The 22736-nt window shown below is 39.0% G+C and overlaps 2 protein-coding genes and 2 long non-coding RNA genes across 8 annotated transcripts; 3 read left to right on the top strand and 1 right to left on the bottom strand.

Annotated features, from left to right (window-relative positions):
• Positions 1-611: 611 nt before the first annotated feature.
• cfap91 (cilia and flagella associated protein 91) lies at positions 612-6350 on the bottom strand. The gene is made up of 17 exons (XM_034885765.1): positions 6090-6350; positions 5869-5945; positions 5470-5627; positions 5284-5364; positions 5058-5114; positions 4778-4956; positions 4509-4686; positions 3962-4119; positions 3670-3846; positions 3424-3560; positions 3242-3355; positions 3075-3146; positions 2785-2931; positions 2481-2702; positions 2216-2364; positions 2032-2123; positions 612-1780 (listed from the first exon to the last, which is right to left on the bottom strand). Exons 1-17 carry the CDS (start codon positions 6175-6177, stop codon positions 1572-1574), a joined length of 2295 nt encoding a protein of 764 aa, XP_034741656.1. The 5' UTR covers positions 6178-6350; the 3' UTR covers positions 612-1571.
• Positions 6351-8489: 2139 nt separating this feature from the next.
• Positions 8490-16254, top strand: si:ch211-214p13.9 (cell surface glycoprotein CD200 receptor 1). 5 transcript variants are annotated; one of them, XM_034885691.1, is made up of 7 exons: positions 8490-8896; positions 9934-9996; positions 10557-10866; positions 14870-15135; positions 15353-15449; positions 15547-15589; positions 15683-16254. In XM_034885691.1, exons 1-7 carry the CDS (start codon positions 8830-8832, stop codon positions 15770-15772), a joined length of 936 nt encoding a protein of 311 aa, XP_034741582.1. In that variant the 5' UTR covers positions 8490-8829; the 3' UTR covers positions 15773-16254. The 5 variants fall into 5 exon arrangements, with proteins under 5 accessions (XP_034741582.1, XP_034741583.1, XP_034741581.1 ...); XM_034885692.1 differs by having other exon boundaries at positions 8492-8896; positions 9934-9988; positions 10555-10862; positions 14866-15135; XM_034885690.1 differs by having other exon boundaries at positions 8493-8896; positions 10557-10862; positions 14866-15135.
• LOC117952998 lies at positions 11768-12639 on the top strand. The gene is made up of 2 exons (XR_004658550.1): positions 11768-11916; positions 12538-12639. It is a non-coding gene; the product is annotated as an uncharacterized LOC117952998 (long non-coding RNA).
• A 4180-nt stretch (positions 16255-20434) lies between the features above and the next one.
• On the top strand, positions 20435-21550 carry LOC117952960. Its single transcript, XR_004658546.1, has 5 exons — positions 20435-20521; positions 20612-20650; positions 20740-20871; positions 20972-21002; positions 21407-21550. It is a non-coding gene; the product is annotated as an uncharacterized LOC117952960 (long non-coding RNA).
• Positions 21551-22736: the final 1186 nt, after the last annotated feature.

Here is a 22736-nt window from a genome sequence, read left to right as displayed (position 1 = left end):
GGTGAGAAGGAGTATCTCGTAGTAAGCTCCTCCTGTTGGCCGGGTGTTTGTTGTTTGATACAGGGCTAGTCGCTCCAAGTACAGCGCCTCCCTGGCTGCAGCCCGCGGGTCGGGCTCGATACCGAGGCTGGGGCATTGCGTGCCTCTACGTTACGTTCATGGACTAAACTTGTTTGAAAATGATATGCGTCTAAATGTTATTTAAATGTGTTGACATGTTCGGCAAACCTTTTAAGGACAATATTTAATAAGAGAAAACAGATATGTAACAGATGTGTTAGAGCTGAATTTCTCCAAAGTTCTGTTGTCAGATGACTTCAAATTCTTTATTTAATGTCACTCTAAAATTTTTCTATATGGTATGGGCTTCTATGTGAGTATATAAAAGTAGTAGTAGTAGTAGTAGTAGTAGTAAAGTATGTAGTAATATAGGCAACTGTCCCTTTGCTACCCACATCTGATTTACCGTAATTGTAACACACATAGTAGTACATGCCTTCTGTCTTTATACACGTGTTTAATAGTTAATTTTCTCCTCATAGAGTTTGACCTTATGTACATTGCACATTCTGAACATCATGCACATTAGCAAACAGGTACACTACAGCTTCTGTTTCATATGTTATACCAAGTTTATTTTGTGTTGTTGGCAGTACATTGGTTTCTATTTAGTGCACACATTTAGTAACTTCTGTACAGTCACACATTAGTTTTTCTTTGGATAAGTTGTTGGTTTTTTATGAGGAAGCACATTGTGAGCAATACAATCCAAAGCAAAATTCCTTGTATGTATCCTCATACATGGCAAATAAAGCTGATTGTGATTATGTCATATTCATTTCTATTTCTTAAACCGGTGCTGAGCTGTTGCTGAAGGTGCCTGCCTGGTGGGACATCTAGACAGGCCTGAGCAAAAGATGCGCCCCCTAGGCAGTTAATACCACAAGTTGATAGGAACTCACTACCATTTACAACACCATTGGATGTTTGGTTTGGAGCATCGACTGTATAATATAGAGTTTATGGTTAGGAGTCTTTCTGCCCTCACCAATCACTCTATAAGGCTTTCATGTTGATGGACATACGTTAGTTGTCATGGTTAAATCAAAGTATAGGATCATAAAAGAATGTAACTGACCTCAGATTGTAATAACTTAAGAACTTTCTATGCCTTTTTAAAGCACATTTTCTTCTCAGTAAATAATTCACCAAATGAATAAATCCCTCTGTAAAATGCTTCCCTAAAACATCCTCAGATATCTATGAAGTCACTCTCTGTCAACTTAAAACGACAAGTGCTTAATCAGGGAACCCGGAATCCTCCATACCCCCACAGCAGCCCAACTGCCTAGATCGAAACGGAGCTTGTACTTGATCCTGTCAGAAATGGTGGGACTATACTGTAAATTCTAGATATGTAGTAATAAGTAGTAATCAAAAGGCTACAATTGAGCCCTAAACTTACAATGATGATTATGGAAATGAATTAAGACTTAAGTACTACTTTAATGATATGAACAAATTTAGACATTAGACTGCGTCTCAGTACTTTTTTTTTTTTAGTCTTCTCTTTACTCAGTTTGAAGGTGGTGCTGCTCCGTTTCTTTCCCCTTCTCCTGCTCCACATGGCTTATCATCTCGAGGACTCGGTCGGAGGCTCTTTCAGAGGGACAGGTCAACCGTGGGGCCTCCAGAGTACTAGGAAGTATCCCAGAAGGTTCTGCAGTTCCGTGAATGATACTCCGAGCTGCCTTTAAGTGTCTATGCTGCCTCTGGAGCACTGGAAGAGAGAAACAGTGAGGTTAGACCCGTGAGCAAAGCATCTGACCTTTAACTGTATCATTCCATTTTCATGTGTTTGTTTTAATAAAGAGAAAGGGTCCTAAAAGTAAGAGATAAATGATCTCTTACTTTCAACAAGTGTGGTTCCTTTTCTACCCATTTCTAATTGTTGATACAAATACTGTTTACTTATAATCATAATATCATTTAGATTTTGATTTTTTTGTGAAAAATAAAAATCTCCCAGACCTCTTTGTCTGACAGTGATCTTCTGGACCTCCGGGATAAGGAAACTGTACACCAACTCTGACACAATCTCTTCCGACTGAAGACTGCTCTGGCTACTCACACATCAAAAAACGATTCTTTTTGGTTATTATCGTTTACATTTCTAAATACAAAACATTAGCAGACATGCTGAGGAATCCATTACCTTTCTTCCATGGCATAAGCAATGTCGTTGACCTCCTTCGCTCGCCTGTGGATCTCCTCTCTGGCCTGCTGGTCAGCTGTCTGCTCCAAGGTCTCTAGGATGATGTCCTCCAAATACAAATCCACAGTTTCCTGGTTTACCTGCACCACCTGTGAGGCATTAAGGATACACAACATGCATTAAAATATGTAACACACCCACCCACCCACACACATTATTCTTATTACTATGGCTAAAAAATGACTGAATGAATGAATCTACACACTTGTCTGAAGATCTCATCTTCTTCTCTGCGTCTGCGGTCCTCCACCTGTCTCCTCCCACTCTCCTCCGCCTCTCGTAGGCGACGGTCTCTCTCAGCCAGTAGTGTAAAGGCATGGATCCTGCGCTCTTCCTGGAGATGAATCAGCTCCTTGGACAAGGCGTAAAACAGGCGTTCAAGCTCTGCCCCAACCACTTTGGCCTGAGATGCCTCATCTTGAGCAGCCTGGGAGGGGAGAGAAAAGGCGTAATGAGATTGTTTATGGAGTTTGTTATCTTCTGTATGCAAATGTGTCTGTATGTTTCACCTTGCGTCTATGTGCATCTCTCTGTTTTTTAAGGGTCATCACGAGCCCTTCATCAACTTTTTGTAGCTCTTGCTCCTCCCTCTGCAGGGCGTGGACGGTCCTTAGTTCCTGAATAAGATCCAGATGGTTCTTCTTGCCCTTAAACATCTTTCAGAAGACAGCACAGATAGACATGAATAAAGATGCCCTTACAGTTTGAAACATACAAACATTTCTGTAGGCACATCAGGCATATAAAAGTCAAACATGCAGGTAAGCACGCACACACGTGCATACAAACAGGTTCAGACCTCATATTGGATACTCCTTCCTCTCAGTAGTTTCTGCAAGTTGATGACTGCGAGCTCTATCTCCTCATCCCCCTAATGAGGGACGTATAAATGAATTAACATCAACAAAATTGAACGTTTAGGATGAACAACGTCTGCGTCAATTACACTCAGAGATGTTAGCTGACCTCTGGAGGCTCCCCAACTCTGGGAGTGACAGGACGAGGAACAGGCTTCTCCTTCTTGACAAGAAAACGTGAAGACTTCTTGGACACTTGCTCCTTCTCCTCCTCTCTCAGGGCCTGCGGAACCACACTTGTAAATTCATGTGTATCTAGAACTTAAGTGATATGCTTGATTTCTGCTTTACCTTATATTTCTTCATCAGTTCTACCTCTCTGCTCGTAGGGTGCTTGGTCACATTCTTGATGATGTTGACTTTAGGTTTAGGTCTTTTCTCCCATCGCTTGACTGAGGCAGAGAGTCCTGCCTCTAGCTGTAGCAAACCTATGATGATGAAAAACTAGTTAAAAGTTATCTCCTAAATGTAATCTTTAATGCTAGTATGGAGATTATCCACTTAATTCTACTTGTCCATAAACATTTAGATTCAGACCTTCATATGTGTCTAAGTAGTGGCTTTTAAACTCATTGTTGTGGGTGTTCCTGTTGGTGAATGTCTCCCTGCGGCTCCGAGGGTGATATGTCTGAAAATCTTTATATTTTCTGACAATGCCAAGTTGCTCTAGCTTCCCCTCCACGTTTCTCCTCTTAGCTTCAAGTTTTCTCAGTGCTGCCCACAATACAACAATGAAAAAGGAGATAAATGACAAGGAATTAAACAAAGCCTTGCATAATACATTTATGATCTGGATATTATCTCAGAGAAGAGGCAGTGGTTGTCTTACACCTGCTGTAGTCATTGTGAATCTTGTTCAGCTTGGTCTCTTTGTCCTTTTGGTGCTTAGAATATATCTGGTTCAGTCTCTCGTTTGTGACTTCTTTCTGGACCTCATCTCTCTGCCTCAAGAGGTCCTTCAGCACAGCAAGACGGGCCTTTTGCAACCTGGCCAGGACCCACAGAAAGGGAGAGCATTGCAGAAGGGCAGAAGTTGCATTGTACAGAGAGCAGGAACAACAAGGGGAAGGAGGGTTCAACAAGAGCGCTTAATAAATTCTTAGATTAACAGTCCCAGCCACAGTACTTTGTGTGTGGCATTGTGATAAGAGAAACTGTTAAAACGGAAGAACTTTGTTCAAACTCATGTGTCAGCAAATTTCCAACTCCCAGTGGTAGTAACAAAGAGACAGTAATTCACTGTGCTACATAAGTTTGGGGATTTTATGGTTTGCTGTAGTGGTAATTGTAGTGCTGTAGTTACCTCTCTATTTGTCTTATCTTGTCTTCATCAGATAGTGATAACAAAAAAAAAATTGTGGCGCAGCGTCACTCACTTCTCGATTTCTCCTTCTCTGAAAGCCCACTCTTTGACCTCCATCTCCTCCATTATACGTCTCCTTTTGTCCAGTTGACTAAGGTCATTCAATGGAGGAAGGGTGGCCTCCCAAGCTCGTTTGGCACGTGCCCGCTCTATCATTTCCACTTCTGCCAGGCCTGCAGGTAGACCATGACCTAAGGGGAATGGAGAGCATAAGGCTGCATGTATGTTTTGAACAAAAGGTCATTATAGTCTATGTAATGAAGATCTCAACAGTTGATGTACCCCAAGTCAAAGCTGCAAGTTGCAGGAGCTCTGCGGGAGTTGTTCCATGTTGTACCACATACTCAGGGCTGTACGGGTCGGTCTGTGTTTCACTTTCCCTGTAGTCTGTCTGGACCCCCACAGTGAAGTGGGTGGGCTGATGGTCAGCATTTGTTCCACAAGTAAATACAAAGTCTTGTCTGATAAGACAAAAAGTATGGAAAGGAGGATGTACCCTCTACCAGCAAAAGGACACAACAGAAATGCCAAAATAAGAAGCGTGAGAAACCGTTGGACTTACTTTGGCAACGCAAAAATCACATCTGGGGGAACCTGCTGTGCAAAAGGAATCAGAGGGCTAAAGGAAACAAAATGGAACTATGTCAGTATTTAATGTTGGAACTTTGGCAGTTATCTTTAGTTAACGGTGGTCATAATATCAGATTGTGTAAGTGATGCACAACTGAGCAAGAATGATTGTTATCCACTGTATTCAAAGATTCAGTATGCAAGCAGGCTGATCAAACCGTTTAAAGTATTTCCAGCGATCAGCTCCGGTCACATGGCCCTCCTCACTTTTCTGCCATGACTGAGCATTTGGAATAACTCTGTCAAGAAGATAATACCAAGGGACACATTTTATATTTGTAATGATAATGAATAAGTCAGTAGCTGCTGTTGCTGCTCAACTAAATGGTGTCTGTTGGTGTTACCCAGCCAGCTGCTGCAGTGCCTCTCTGCGCTGTTCTGTGTGGCCTCGCCAGCGACGATCAATAAAGGCCGGTACTGGGTCTGCAGGGTCCAGTTGGACAGTATACCGTGGGTGGTGGAACAGGTTACTGAACATAGACCCAAACTCAGGTACTTTCCTCTGATAAAGGCAGGGAGAAATACAGTATGTGAGATCATTTCCCATTTAGGCCTTTTTTTCTCCTCATGTGTAAACAGTAACAACTGAGAAACAATATTGGCCATGAGTCATAGTAGAGCAGAGGTAGCAAAACAGAAAGTAGGTGAATTAGGAGTTGAGCTCAGTGTTCATTGTGTAAAAGAAAATAAATAACGTTACATTTAATGATACACAGTTCAATATTTCAGTACAAACGTCTTACGATTCGGTCGTTAGATGCATAGGCTTTGAGTGTGGACCTGGCATGGTCTGCCTCCGATGACACTGTGTAAACTGGATCTGTAGCAAAACAGTTCATGTAATGTCAACCAAATGAGTCAGCCTAACGTTAGCTAGCACGTTTTCAAATGGTAGCTAGTTAGCTAGCCTGCGCCAGCTGGGGTTTAACGTTAGCTAGCTACCTAGTTAGTTACGTTTACTTACCGTACAAGTGGTCATAAGCCCGTTGCCGCCTAATAACTTTATTAGTATCATTTTTCTTAGGAATTGCGCAAGTCACAGACATACTCATTTTCTTTTTTCAATTAAAACCAGTGTTTTTTCTCTCTCTAATGTCTCCCCAATGCAACGACGACCATGAACGTTACAGTATTTAGCAATGTAACCATAGAGACGGTAAACTGAGCGTTTGAAAGTGGGAGGGGTTGTTTCATTTTCAAAACTGCAAAACGGCTGACAGTTGCTGGAGCAATGGCTCTAAAATGATGGGGAACTGCGTTAGATGTGGTTCTTTGTCAAATGAAAGTCAAATGCGGTAGTTAAATTGAAATGATGAGGTTAAAAGTCAAAATAATGAGATTGAAAGTTATAATTAAGAGATATAAATTTAAAATTAGGAGTTACACATTTAAAATGATGAGATAAAAAGTTATAATTATCAGAGGAAAAAGTCGAAATCATGACATTGTTTCAGTAACAAGCACCTTCTATGCCAAGGTCGCATTTCTAGCATGGATTGCTTGGATTTTCATTTCTTTTACTGGCAAAAATTGGCATCCATTAGTTCTGGCACTTAGATCAGGTTGTAGAATGTGGTAGTGTGTTTATTTGGTTATGTAAAAAGAAATCAGCTGTTTGAATGGCTACACTGTCTTTTAATAGTAAAATTACAGTTATTTGACTTTTTTTCACAGTGTTACTTCTTACTATAGCTAGGCCTAATCCATTTCTACAGTAGGTAGGCCTACAAATGTGCATCAGTGTTTGTTTGTGCCCATTATTCATTTTCAGAGGACATGTTTCTTGTTTTTCCTTCATACATCTCAGTTTTGTCTTTACCCTTCAGATCAAATTTTTGGGTAGCAAAAAGGTTGATTTTGACATAAACAGGAAGTCTGTGTTATCAAAGGGAAACAGTGCACACAGACACACAGACACACACACACACACACACACACACACACACACACACACACACACGCATGCATGCACGCACACAAAATGGAACAGAGAGTATTGTAATCCTCAAAGTTCCTAATCTATAAACTTTTTAAGATTCTTTGTTTGTTTTTGTGTTTTAAGCTCTGTTGTATTTGAGGAACACAGCTGAGCAAAGCAACATTACTTCATAGCTGGAAAGTTTTGCAATTCTGTGGAAAAGCTTTGAGTTTAGTTTTAGTGCCAAGTATGCCAGCTCACAGTCAGCCGAGCTTCTGCTATATGTGGTTTGTTAAATAAACACTGTCTAATAATAGAGCTTAGAAAAAGGAGAACGGCCTTGTGCCTGGTAAAAGCAAGTATTACTGCAAACATTACTACCTTAAATTTTTGTCTTTTTGAATTCCTCCTATTTAACTGCTTCAGATTTTATGAGGATATGCAAATAAGTCAGACTGTTCTAGCTTTGGGGGTTGATTCATATCAGTGTTTAACCAGAAGATTTTACGAACCTTTCCTCCGCCCTTTCTGCTCTGATATGAAGCAGTTAATATCAGGATGTCTCATTGCAAGATGTACTCATGAACCACAAATTTCGCATAGAGCTTGCAGATCATAACCAGATACACGGAATAATGCATTGTTGTCAGTTAATCTCTGATCTGCAAACTGGGGATGGAGTATGTAGTAACACCAACATCCGCATTAATCCTCCATAAACAGCACATGTAAGCAACTCTGCATGGGCTAACCCTTGTGTACCATGATGTTCTTACACCAGCAGATATGAGACCACAACCAATCACACTTACTCAGCAAGAAATATTTCTTCTCCATAATAACTCAAAACTTAGTGACCAGTTTATTATCTAAAACATATATACTTTCAGGGAGGTTAGGATGTTTGTGTTTTGATTAAACATTTGTTTAGAAAAGTGTTGAGTCAACTTTAACTTTGGGGTCTGTATAGTTTGTGCTGCGGTTACATTTTATGTGCCATATGCTAGAGGCGTTATTTTGTCCAAATTGACTAGATATTGGAAAAACCTCTCAGTATGATGCAATACGTCAAACAGCACCACCAACTACAGCCTTCAAAATGTGAAGGACTTTTTTGTAGTTCGAACAAAACCTGGATGTTTCACATGTTACATGCTGACAAGGTAGGCTTTATTGCAGGGCTGTTGAATTACATTGTATTAGTTTTGCTTATGTATTCATATAAAGTAAGGCAGTCAAAGCCATGTTGGGCCAAGGCTTTATTAATAATACAATACAAATACATACTGTGACTGTGCCTAACGGATCTGCTTTATAATTTTGTATAGCTTGGAGTGTTCACACACACACACACACACACACACACACACACACACACATACACACATATACTGCTTTGAGGTTGATCATGTGAAAGGAAACTGGTGTCTTCTTGTATTGTCAGATGTCATCCTGCGTGGGAGAAAAATGCAGATACTTTGGGTGGAAAGCAGTTTGGAGAGAGGGGAAGAGAAAGAAGGAGGGAGGGATTAGTTAGTCACATGTCCTTTATATTTCTTTATTATGAGGTGTGTCAAGGATGATCAGTTTGTCTGGATAGGGTGTAGAACCTGCTTTAATCAAACCCTGGGCTTATTGGGCTTAAGTAGGGAACGGGAAATTCACAAATTAGGGCAAATGTGTGATAGCCTAGGTTAAACTGCACAATTTGGACCTGATGTGTTTCTTACTGGCGTGAGAGGCTCTGAGGTTGACAGTTAACAGCGGATCCCGAAGACAACTAGAGATGAGGGATATGGTGATTTGTGCCGTGGTTATATTCTCGTTGTCTGAAGCATGGAGCCAGGATCCAGGTTTGAACATTAAGACATTTTACTTGCATTTGGTTTAAGCACTTACAGTTACAGCTTAAAGATATAGACATGCTTTTTTTTTTTTAGAGTTGTACCTCCACGAAGAAGAATTTGTAAGGTCTTGTCTTATATATACTGAGCAACATTGTATATGTCACTACAACAACAAATTATAGAGATTTTGTTTACTGTGGGAATGTATCATTTTTGGTACTTTATAATTATGTAAATATGTTGTATGTACATATACAATGAGATTGCATGAGAATGAGATTTCTGTTAGAGTACATTGTCTGTGGTGTGATTTAGTGTAGGCAGTCAGTGGAACATGCCCGGAGGTGGGGTAATGCAGAAGTTGATAACGGAGGAAAATCTTCCGTAACAGATGTATGAAACGTTTGCCACATATTTTCTGAATGAACGAGCAGCACTGCCACTTCTTCCGTGGAAAGCATGATTTCAGATCAGAGAAACGCTCTGAGGCAGCTTTTCTCCGCTGTGTGGTCTTTGAAAGGTGGAGGAAACCCATCTGTTTGAGATCTGTGGTTTGACATCCCAACTCAAGCATGCTGTTTTGCTTACACCTGTCAGACGTAAACAAGTCTCAGACCCCCATAACACTCCGCAGTAATGTCAATCATTGAACACGGAAATTTCCAATTAATTTCTCTGTGAATCAATACTAACTGTACTAACTTATTCTACGGTGTAGACAGGCAAATGGTGGAGATCATGATCCACCATGAGTCCCAGCCATGATGAGATCATGATCATGATCATTTGCCTTTTTTTATATGTTCAGGTTTTCCTTCCCCCAGCTTCATTTTCTGTTTTACAAAAGCTGAAGACAGTAAATACTTGTGGTGTGTCTGTGATTTAGCCCTGGTCACGTCAGACCACTTTTTAATCCCTTCACACCTACACTATCTAAATAACCAATAACAGATATACACTTTGATTGTTGCTCTGCTGATTGAACACGTTTGACTGAATCACTAACAGCTGCTTTCTAACTTGTTCCTCACATCCACCTCCAGTTCTCTCAGGAACTAATCAAAGTACCTCTGTGAACTCCAGCACTTCTTCTCCTAAAAATTTTGGTAAACTCTTTTCACCCTTTTTCTATCCAGCTATTTCGCTGTATGAGAAACATAATAAATAAGACTAAGACTACAAAGTAAGACTAATAAATCATGACAATATACTGTACATTTTTATCATTCCTTTCCTTATTAATCCAGATTTCAAAAGCATTCTTTTAGTTAAAATGACTTGAAAGAGTTGAAAACATGTTGAAAGAAGTTAATTCTAGAGAAGAAAGGGTTAGTCACAATTTGTTAGTTTTTTTTTATAAATGTTATTAAGAAATATCAAGAAGCTTTACCAAATGTTTAACCACTTTGAAAAAGTAATTGATCTTCAGTAGCTCTCAAAAAACAAAATAAATAAAAACATGTTTTGATTTTGTTTGTCTTGCATTGTTAGACTTAGACTTCTATTTATTGATCCTTTTAGGATCCTTACGTAGACTGTATTAGGAAATGCGTACTGTGTATATTGTTATGTATGTATAATAATAAACCCAAACTATGTCATCAGCACAATCATTACACCATTATGTGCATTCAAAACTTTTCTTCCTTCCATTCTTTTTTTCCAGTTACCAGAAATTTAACTTTCAACCTGGGGAGTGAAGTTAACCTGAAATGCAGCAATAAAACATGGAACGAAATGATGTTTGTTACCTGGACTATAACATTAAAAAACAAACAATGTAATATAGGGTATAGTTATGAAGGCCGAAGTGATGACCTCTGCAAAGATGGAAAGTCACTCCAGAACACATCCAGCGCTCAGTCATACCTGCACATCCCTAAGTTTTCCGATAACGACGTGGGGGTCTACAAGTGTGACTCTGTTTACACAGGAGGAAACGACAATTATGTCATCAACGTGGATATCACAGGTAGGAATTTTCTCCTCACAAAGATAGATGATTTCAAGGTAATAAATAAGGTTAATTTATTAAAGGCTCGGTTCACTCACACAACCTTTTATAGGACAGCAATTTTTGTTTAACTTGCATAGATTTTGAAATATTTATTAGGCTACTTAACCTTTTTCCACTGCAAATTGGGGCAACAGGCTGATGGAATTTCCTTTTTTGCTGTTGCTCTGAAAAAGTAACGTTTGAAAACCCCCCCAAAACAATTTCCCTCTCTACACAATGTCCCTGTACTCTGATTAATGCACTGGCTGATAACTAGTTTTATTTTATAGTCAATATAAAATATAGGTCAGTAAATGTACTTGCATGGTTAGTCACTACAATATGGGCTGAAATATGTGCCAACAGAAACTGAATTTGAATATTTTATATTTGAATTTGAATGGATAAACTCGAACAATTGCATTGAAAAACACACATAATTTGAAATTGTATTGTTTAATTTGAATCATTGCATTGAAAAACTGAATCTGAATAGTAGAGTTTGAAATTGAATTTATTCGTTTGGAACTGAATTTCAATAAAATATGATCATCAATGAAAATTAAACTATATATCTTCATATTCAGTTATCATTATTCAAATTTAGTTCACAAAATTCCATTTCAAGTTACTGTGACAGACATCCGGGTACTTGAAGAATGCAGGACGATCAATAGAGCCCAGATCAATAGATAGGCACATAGACAGGATAGACAACGTTTCTCAAAGTCAAGGATCCTGCTTTGGTAGGACTGGTCCTATCCTTCTTTAACTGCCTATGGTCCTTAAGGTCAGGTCCTTCAGAGGCTAGGCCAGGCTCCTCTGTTGCATTTGGAGAACACGTAAATGCAACAGGCTAGCAAGTGCACCTCATTTGTGCACGCTGCATTTTAAAACACTGGATGAATTGGTTGTGGAACTGTGAACTGTGCTGTTCAACTTTTTTGTTGAGATGGAGAAGGTGAATCAGAGTCAGTCTGCTTGCAGGAGGAGAATCTATTGTCAGCAACTTAGACCGCAACGTGCAATGGTAGGTAGCTAACATTAACAACACCAATAGGCTATGATGTAAGCAGTATTTGTCATCTCTTATTTATCCCTTGTTAATGAATTAAAGCCTCGTGAGAGTTCACATTTGTAGTTGTCATAACAATTGCTGGTAAGGAGAATTGCATTAATTAATCCAATTACATTAAGCTTATAGTAGCTAACAGTTTACATAGCTTGTAGTTTACTGCATATACATGTAACATTGGCTCATTGCACAGTAGCTTCTAGCTTTCAAACAAATGCAGTGCAAAATATGAACAGCAACTACAAGATAACCGCAACAAGATAATGAGCTACCACATGATATGCAGCCAATTGCATGTGAGAAAGATTAAATAGTACTGTAGACACACAAGCTTCAACCAACACATAAAGTCATAATGACACCGTTGACAAACACCCACTAACACAGTAAAGGTAGGTGTTAGTGTGTTCAGTGGTCAACAGTTAAGTTTAAGTTCAGTTAAGACTATGATGAAGAAACTACAGTTACATAAAGTCCCTTCATGTTACAGAATGCTTAAATTTTCTTGTGATACAATTTAAATCTTATAAGGACATGTTGGAGAACTAACCTAAAGCCTTCTCCTTCTGTCTGCAGTCTGGAAGCAACACCATCATGGGCAGCTGAGTCTGATTACCGCTTAATGTTGAATATACTTGTGTGTACAGTATATGGTAATGTTTGAATAAATGTTATAATGAAGATACACATATTGTTAGTCTTTTTAGAGCTTGTATATCCACAAGTTATTAAAACAGGTAGCATCTGAATATAATTATTCAGTTAGAAGTTTCCTGTGACCAGTTCGTGATTTGATGGGAAAATAGACATTGAACAACAGTTTATTATTTACACACCTTAAAACTTGAAGACACAGACCAAGCAGTTAATTTAATGAATTTTATTCCTAACGCCAACATCTAATGTAGCAAATCTATTCAACCTCTCTTTGGCCTCTGTCTCCATGCTCTCTTTTCTTTTGCTTTCCCTCTCTTCCTCATCTCTCCCTTCTGGTGAAGCAAGTGCAGCGCCTGGCCCTGGTTTGTCCCCTTGGATCGGGTCCTAATGCCTCAACCATTTTGAGAAACCAGGGCCAACTTGCTGCTGTGGCTTCCATCCTCAATTATCGCCTCCGTTTGTTCCTTAGTCCCTGTTAAAAGACAGCAAACACAAGAAAAAGACGTTTACCGTTATGAATGCTATAACGTCACGTAACGTTATAGTTTCCTTACTTCATCCTTCAAGTACCCAGATGTCTGTCATAGTAACTTGTAAATTAAATTTTGTGAACTGAATTTGAATTGTGAGAACTGAATGTGAAAATATACTGAATAGAGAGTTGAATTTTCATTGATGGTCATATTTTTTGTTGGATTTCAGTTCCAAACGAACAAATTCAATTTCAAACTATCCATTCAGTTTTTCAATGCAATAATAATAAGGTATTCTTTTTTAGTCCCACGAGGGGAAATTACAATTTACACTCTGTTGTTATTACACACATTACCCGCAGGCCTGAATTACACACACATGTTCATTACCTATACATGCACTAATGGAGAGATGTCAGAGCTCGAGGCTGCTCACGGAAAGGCGCCTTGAGCAGTGCCCATGAGGTGAACTGGCACCTCTCCAGCTACAAGTCCACCATCATACTTTTTGTCCGTATGTGGGCTTGAAGCTGCAAGCAGCGTTGGACGGGCCCTCGCTAACATGCGCGTGTCGGGGTTACTGGCGGATGCTGCTCCTTGCAACCGTGCATTTATGCAGCACTCAGACACTACAAATTCACCAATGAAGAAGCAACTCCCTGCTGAATTCAATGACACCTCACACAAGACTCTACGTTAAACTGTTCAGATGTTACGTAAGGGGGCGTGGTTAAAGTATAGGGGGATGATGTTTGTCATATAAAGCTGATTTCATTTTGCCAGTTGGTGGCGCTACCTCCAAAAGTCAATATTGGCCTGTATATATCCTCAGTCCTGGACTCTTGTTGATTGTGGGAAATTTCAAGCAGATATGACAACGAACACTGCAGTTCACTGCACTCAAAATGGCCGCCATGTAACACCCACACTGTTTCACGAAAAGTTTTTCTTTGATTAGCTTTTCATCGTTAAGGTGTTGAAGTCGATATGATGAAATCTCTAGGAGGAGTTTGTTAGAGTGTAGTCTTTTAGGCTTACTTCCCGTTGCCACCAGGGGGCGTTCTAATTTTGAGCCAATATCGGCGTGTATATGTTGTGAGGGTCGGACTTTGATGAATCGTTAAAAGTTTTGAGCCAATTGGACAATTTACACTCCAGTTACACCCACTTCCTTTTTTAAAGGTAAGAGCACGAAATGGCCGCCCGGTCACGGCCATGCCCTATCACGAAAAGTTTTTCTTTTAATAACTTTTCATCGTTAACGTCTTAAGATGGCACAGACCAGATTTGAAGTCGATCGGATGAAATCTTTAGGAGGACTTTGTTAAAGTACGACATGTGGAAATGGCCAAAATCGCACTAATTTAGAACATTCAATTCAAAATGGCATACTTCCTGTTGAGTTTAGGGTTTGGCTCCGATGGAGTTTTATGTCCGACCTGCCATGCTACATATCTGTACCAAGTGCGCCTATTCCCAAAACCCTTAAAATACGTAAATGTGACCGCCATATTTGGTGAGTTTTTGACTATATTAAGCCCCTCAAAAAGGCAATTAATTTGCCGGAAAAAGAAAGAAGGAAAGAAAGAAAGAAAGAAAGAAAGAAAAATAATTCCCGTTCCACTTTTGGCACTTGGGCCCTAATGATTCAAATTCAGTGTTTGTTTTAACATATTTCAGCCCATAATACAATGTGTAAGTGATTTTGTTGAACGACAGCAAGCTGAAGTACTCTGTGAGCCTCATTTCTTCTGTTTGGTCTCCCCTGTCTCAGTGGCTCCCAGTATATCAGCCTGGTTAGAGTTTAAGGACAACAAGATGGTGGCAGTGTGCAAAGCTGACAGAGGAAAACCTGCTGCCAGCATCAGCTGGAGTCATACGGGAAACTCATCGTCCGTGGAAAATCGCTCAGATAGATTTTTCACAGTAGAAAGTCGCCTGGAGCTGCTCGAGGAAATGGATAAAGAAAACCTGAGCTGTGCCATCAAGCACCCGTACTGGAAAGAGGAACAGATTTGGAGGCCAAAAAAACTATTAAAAAAAGGTCAGGCTTTTGCGGATGGATACCATAAGAGAAAACATGTTTAGTGCAGAAGCATTACTTTTAAATGTTTACATTTTTCAAGTCATTTTATGTTTTTTTTTAATTCATGTTGACTTAGTGTTTTAAATGATAGTGGTAGTTGGTTTAGAGATTGAGATGTGTTGTGTTAACATCCAGCCGATTTTTAACAAACCTTTAATCTCCACTCTCACTGCAGGTTATATTCCTTGGCTGTGCGTCCTTACTGTTGCTGTAATCATTGTGCTTTTGGCAGGATTTTTATTATTTGCACAAAAGAAACTTACAACATTGAAGTAAGATGTTTCATGTGATAAAAAATGAATTACAGTGACTACTTGCAAGCTATTTTGTTGAATCACTGAGCTGGTTTTGTCATTCATCTTTCTCCAGGCAACGCCAGTGGACGGATACTTCACCATCTAAATCTCCACCGGTAGGAAATCTTTCTGTATGTCTGCAGTTTATAGGTTTGTGTGCTTTACTCATACGGTACGTTGTTACACTTTGTTCTCTCTGGTTTTTACAGACAGAAGATGTGGAGGAAGTGGAGCCTTACGCCAGCTATGTTCAACGTGTGAACTCTATCTATTGCTCATCTGCAGATTTGTTCACATAAAACCATGCATCACACTCTGAAGGCTGAAGGCTGTGAAACTGAAAAATGCTGAGATAGTAAAGAGAGAGAATGAGATGAAAGACTTCCGATGAGACAGGGAAGCCTCTAAGTTTAATTCTACTCAAAACAAAACTCTTGACTGATGGAACAGGGCATGTATGTGTCACACAATGGCGCTTTAATGCACAACATGCAGCCCACTGGTTTTACATGTCATGGATAATATTAATAATATACTACAAATGCAAAGAACCGCTGAATGGTAAAGAATCCTGCCTTCAACCGGTCTTAGCACGCCAAGACTACAGAACTTTTGATGCTCACCTTTTAATAGATTCTTGCTAAATAAAACCAGTGAAAGTCCAAAGTAACAGGCGTAAAATTGCCTTGAGTTGATGTGGACAATATAATGTTAAGTATCCATGTAATGTCTTAATGTATAATTATGTATCTGTTTAAAATAAAACGCACATCTGAAAACACTGGTTTCATTGTGGCTAAGCTCTAAGAAATTATAAAGAACATTAAAAATAGCAGCCCACACAAGAACAAGTAAACAAGTACAGGATGTTGTTTAAAATGGATTTTGGATCAAATGTAAAAAGCAGTTTGTGATCTACACATTACAGTAATTTCCTGCTGTGGTTAGACCTGATATAGAAAAAGAACAAATGTCAAGATGATTTCCTTTGTAGATATGCAGCAAACTGATAAATTTGTCAACCCTATGAGGATTATCAGCACTGGACCACTTAAACTAAATGGTTAGATTTTGGTTCAGTACTGTAATGAGTTTAAACCCATTTCTAAAGAAACTGATCTAGAGACTGGGAAATGGAAACAGGAAAAAACGTCTGTTCTGCCATCTGGTGGAGCTCAGACTATACACCATCATGATTATGCGCTGTATCACAGTCTGTGTAAGAACAATGCTAACAGTATGTGTTAAAACAATTGTCAGGTGCCAATATGTATATTGGAACATGTTTGCTACATCAGTTCCTCTTAATAGTAAGGAGATGCCCTCCTTATGTGCTTCCAATGTAAGTGATGGGGAGAAAATCCACCGTCCCCCAATCAACAGCCAGGGTCTAGACATTGTGGTATTAAAATTGTAGGCATCAACCTACACTGATCATTTGAAGAGAAAAGTGGAAACTGACAATGCATTGCTGTCCACAGGACATGCCACGCTTGGCATCTATTAGTTGTACACTTGTCCATTTTTGGTGAGCAGTTTGCTCTTTGAAATGTTGCATAATACCTCGCTGAAGTTTTGACCAAAGATATTGCCATGACTTCTTGAAAATGTTTTTAGTGATGCAGTTGAGCAATACAATAGAATAATAATTTTTAACCTTTAATTTTTAAATAAAAATATCTCCCACTTTTACAGCGCACACACACACACATTGAAAACTGAGAGTAACACTCAATACACCAATCTTGAAGACCATTTTTTCTAAAAAACAAAAACACCAAAATAATAATTCACAATTCAAAAGATAGTGGCCTTAACATTTAAGCTCAGTCATTTACATCATGTTGTAACCAACAATTGTTTGTCAGAAGCTTCGGGTTTAGCAGTTTTTGAGATGTTCAAAACTGATAAAATCTCTTACATGAGTGGGTAAAAAATTATGTATGCATTTGGGACAATTCAGTTTCATTGCACTTAGTCTACTACTTCCAGATACTGGAAAAAAAAGTTTCAGAAATCTATTTGTAGCATTTACATAAACCTATTGCACCAATTTTGTTGACACATTTTACTGCAGATAAATATATATGCCAACAAAATTATTTAAATATACTACAATATAAGAGTGTCATTCGGGTCATGGTGTAATTATTAAGGTGTAAGTGAGAAGGCCCAGTTTTCACTGACTAACTGATTCCAGATAATGTGCTACTGTTATGATGCTTCGTGCCAGACTGAAGAACTACAAATTCCACTCCTGAAGTTGAGCTCCTTCTGTAAAGGTCAAATGTGACGCAACTTTGTCTTCTTGAGAAAGGGACACCACAGTTGTGTTCTGCCTTAAAGTTCACCTCAAAAGTGAAGCAAAACATCTTGGGAGGGGGGCTCCACAACCAGCTTCTGTTTACTGTGAACGTTTTGTTCTTCATTTTATCACAGATTTTTCATTGAAGATCAAGATTACATTAACAGACACTTTCCTGCATCTTGCATCAGCCAGAATCAACTTCTTGTTTCACTTCAACCCATGAGCACATAATCGTCTGCGCATTCGTCTTTAGATGAGCACTCAGACACAGTTTCAGGTTGAAGGGCTGCTGGGACATGAACCGTAGCATAGTCACAATCATCGTCAGTTGTAGCTCTGGTTCTACTTGATCCTCTGGCGAAGCTGTGGTCTATCGAGGCATACGTTACTTCCTCGTTGGGCTGTTATGAGATAATACACAGAGTTAGATGTCATTTCTCAACATTAAGTATACTTGTTTTAGACAGTACTGCTGCTACCAGCAGGTTTTATTTATGTGGATTGTGGTGAGGACTTCCTTGATGAAATAAACAGCCTAATAGTTTCATTTTTACAAGAGGGCTCACAAACATATGCACCAGTATGTAAATCTAACAAGTCAACACCTCTGACAGGGCCATCATAAAAGCACAGGGAACACACTGAGGTCCCATGAAAAGCTGGGACTGACAACTATGAAAATGTATGCAAACAAAACAGACAAAAATAGACCCATCGTTGATATGGGCAGGTCTACCTTGTTATCTGAGTTGATTTTTCCATCTGTTGCAGAATTCCCTGAGAGATAAAATGCAAACATTTTAAAATAATTAAAAACCATACATTGCAAATATACTATAAATACCATTATACGTGTAGTTTTACCTTTACTTTTCTTCTTTATCCTGACAGTAGAACAATACCACAATAAGGACACAATCATCCAGAGCATTAAACAGAAAAATAAAACCCATTAGTGTGTGATAAATAAAATGCATTTTACATCATACAATATCATGAAACATCATATCAAACATCAAATCATTTCTGCAACAGCTTTTTCAAGAGGTATAGGTTTTATCCCACAGCAGTGTTTCCTTGATGGCTTAACAGATGACAATCTGCACTTCAACAGGAAACACTTTACACATGCAACCCACATCTGTCCATAACCAACTGTTTATAAAACACACTTGAATTTATGGAGCTTTGCATGCTTCTAGGTCAATATCTCAGTATCTGTTGCACACAAATGCACACTATAATTCACTGTACTGCACTGTCGATTCTTTATGTTTGACACTGCCTGGAACTGAGTCTATTCTTACCCTGCAAGCACTATTTCCTTACTGAAGTAAATGCAGAAGCTGCTCGGCATGGGGCCAAATGCAACATTGTTTAAATGGTTTTGCCAACATTTCCTACTAAATTGTTCACACTTGTTGTAAAATGTTCTGTATATAAAGTATGCAGCACTTTCAGGAAAACTTCAGAACGTAATTATCCGCTGCTGAAAAATTTGTTTTGTGGCATGTTCAAGTGCCCTGTATGTGCATCGAGAGGATGATTACTTACCCCGAAGTGCAGTTTCCCATGATGAATTTTGTGTAATTCTTAGCAGGTGGAAAGTATCAGTGCTTGGTCGCAACCCTAAGCTTGCCAGACACTGCAGTAGACACTGATCTCACTGATCTCACTGCTGCTGCATCTGAGTGCACACAGGCCTAAAAAAAAGAGGGTGAGAGAGAGTGAGAGAGAGAGAGCACAACAGCCTTTTTGTGGGCCATCTTGATTTCCTGTGGTTGATTGTTTCTAACACCACACACAATGCATACACAAGTGCATTAACATTATTGTTGTAGGGGAAAACCTCAAATACAAGGGGTAGTTCAGCTGAACACAAACACACACACACACACACACACACACACACACACATGCAGAGAACATAGTCCAACAATTTATAAAAAATGAATGATGGTGATGCCAGAAGTTGTCAAGACTTTGTTTCTAGAAACTTAAAGATGTCGATTTGTCTAGTCCTAGCAGAAGATAACACAAAGCATCTGCAAGTTAAACCAAAACTATCTGCATGTTAGATATTGAAAGGGGTGAGTAGATCTGCAGCAAGCTGCCCCTATCAAAGTGTAATGTTTGCATGTTTGCTCTTGTTTGTCTTATTTGCATGATGGTGGAAATGTTCTCAATGTTGAAAATAAGGAAGTAACTGACATTTTCATAACTTCAGTGGAAAGTCCAATTTACTTTACAAACTGTGCCTTTGTTAAGAGTAGGCAAATTTACCTTTATGGATGTAATGATCATCCATAGATATGTCTGTTATGTGCAAAATGCAACATAGGAAAGTCTCAAAAGGCTATGATTCTCTCTAAGTTTTGATCATTTCCGTTGTCTAATATCAAATATTTGAGGTAAAATTTCGATTGTAGGCCTAGTTTACATTTACTAAACCCAGACACAACACTTTATTGTTACACAGTTTGTGGTAGAACACACTGGAGGGAGCTGTTGCAGCAGTCTGAGTGATTCACATACCACTGAGCAAGGACATGCACTCCGTCTACTTTAGGAACATAAATGTCCTCTTACACCATCTACTGGTTGCGTTGAAATAAAAAGAATTAAAACACTTTTGCTATAGTACTATCAAAGATTTCTATTAATGACAGCAGCCTGGGCCAATGTGTTTTAAAAAGGTAGTCTCAGCAGATCAGTCATTTCATCCACATCTCAGTGTCAGGTAGGCAGATTTTGCTTCCTCTGTGCCAAAATATAATGCAAGATGTGTAATTGTATTAATTGTATATTGGCATGTTTTCTTAATCTACAGCTCTAAACCAGGCGGGGAAAAATTCTGACAATAATGCATGTCAGATAAATGTCAAATTATATAAATAATATATACATATAAAGATTGTATTGATAAAGACTAACTGCTGATCTGTTTCATGTTCTTAGATGAGCTACCAAGACTTGCTGCTGGTGTTAAAGATGTATCCTGGCTGCCCTACTTCATCATCTGTGCTAGCATGGCTCTTCTGGTTGCCACCCTGACAGTTTTAACCCACCTGAGTTGTTATTGCTGGAAACGTAAGAACAGTAATAGGTATTCACAGTCTGAATTACCACGACAAAATTTCTAGATCTTACAAGCTAACAATGGAGCATTTGTGTTATGTTTTTGTTACAGTAATACTGACCTAAACCAATCAAAAAGACAAGTAATGCTATATTGAGTTGCTAAGCCTACTAAAAGAAATAGTTTGACTTTTGGGAAATAAACTTACTTGCTTTCTTGCTGAGAGGTAGATAACAAACTTGAAACCAAGCACTCTAATGTCTATACGACCAATATTAAGCTCATTTATTTATTTTAATAAGCACTCTACTTGTAGGCCTCTTTGTTACCATTGGACGCAGTCAGGCAAACCCCATTTCCAATTGTTATGCTAAGCTGAGCTAACAGGCTGCAGGAATTTAGCTTCAAATTTAGTTTAGAAACATCAGATTGGTATCGATTTTTAGCTAACTCTTGGCAAATGTCAAACTATTTCTTTAACCTAGATGTTCAAGCAAGAATATTTTATTGTCTTATTTAATCTTGTCTGGTGTTTTGCTGTAATAGGAAATGTCCACTCACATGATACCTGACCTACCTAATGCGAGTGCTCCTTGTGCTTCTGTCCTGCATAACTCCTATTGTCAAAGTAAAGCAGGAAGACCACCATCACTACCTCCCCTGATGGCCAATGGGAACCAGCCGCCAGTGGCAGAAGTCAAGTGTCAGACCATGCAATTTATGCTGTCGTCAACCACCGTCATCACCATCAGCGTTTCCTGAACATTTTGGATTTGCCATTGATACATGCAGATGAAAACATGGATGAAAAAATGTGGGGTGGTGTCATGGAACAGGCAAAGAAGTTAAGCAATCAACCACGCTGCAGAAGAAGTGAACGGATGAGGAATGTGTTCACGCAAATCCACAGCACAGTATTAAACCAACCAGAGTAGACCAGAAGCAGCGTTCTCAGTCTCAGGTTTGTTTCAGGCAATGTTGTTTTTCCCTCCTTTCATTTAATTTACATGACTTAGATGTTATTTTTGGACTGATTTAATGCATGGAAAATATCATAAAATGCTCCTGAATAATGTGACTTGGCTTTTATATTTCTTACAGTATACTGTGAAAAGTTGAAACGTAGTCTACATGCTGTACGTGAGTCCTGAACATTGTGTGAAATGACTGTGAACTTCTGTTCTGTCTCATGAGTGGAATTTTTCATCTCAAGATAACATGGTGTCTGGTAGTTACAGCCTACACACAAGTTCTGCTCTTATAGTATCTATCGCTACACACACACACACACACACACACACACACACACACACACACACACACACACATGCAGCTGTTAACAAACTCAGTAACTGTGTTTTTTCTGTGGTGGACAAAGCCCTGGTTCAGGCGGCAGAGTGATGGAGAGCGTGGAGGCTTGTGCGAAGGCGGCATTTGAGACAGGCCGGATTAGATCGAGTCTGAGGTCATTTAGAGACTGTGGACTCTACAGCACTTTGAGCATTGTCCATTTAGTGACGGGGAATTTGTATTTAACAACTTTAGTTTTTAAATAACCAAGTAAAGCGACTAAGTCTCAACACAAGCACATCTCAACACCTCACTACAGCTTGACATTTGTGCTCACAATCTTATCCTCATACATACACTCATCTGGTTGTAAAAAATGAGACACGCATACTTTTTTAGAGGAAATATGGCGTAACACATACAAACAGGTTTAAGATTTAATAAAGTGTGTGGCCTCAGTCCACCTAGTAAATGATATTGATAGCTGATTGAGTTTATGAGTTTTTACATTCTGTGTGTGTATAAAAAACAAAAACATACATGGAACAGAACTAATAAATACTGTATGTTATTCCAGAGCTTATGA

The sequence above is a fragment of the Etheostoma cragini genome, chromosome 11, assembly GCF_013103735.1.
Source record: "Etheostoma cragini isolate CJK2018 chromosome 11, CSU_Ecrag_1.0, whole genome shotgun sequence".
Taxonomy (NCBI): domain Eukaryota; kingdom Metazoa; phylum Chordata; class Actinopteri; order Perciformes; family Percidae; genus Etheostoma; species Etheostoma cragini.
The sequence above is the reverse complement of the archived record's forward strand: the minus strand, read 5'-3'. Positions and strand labels throughout refer to the sequence as shown.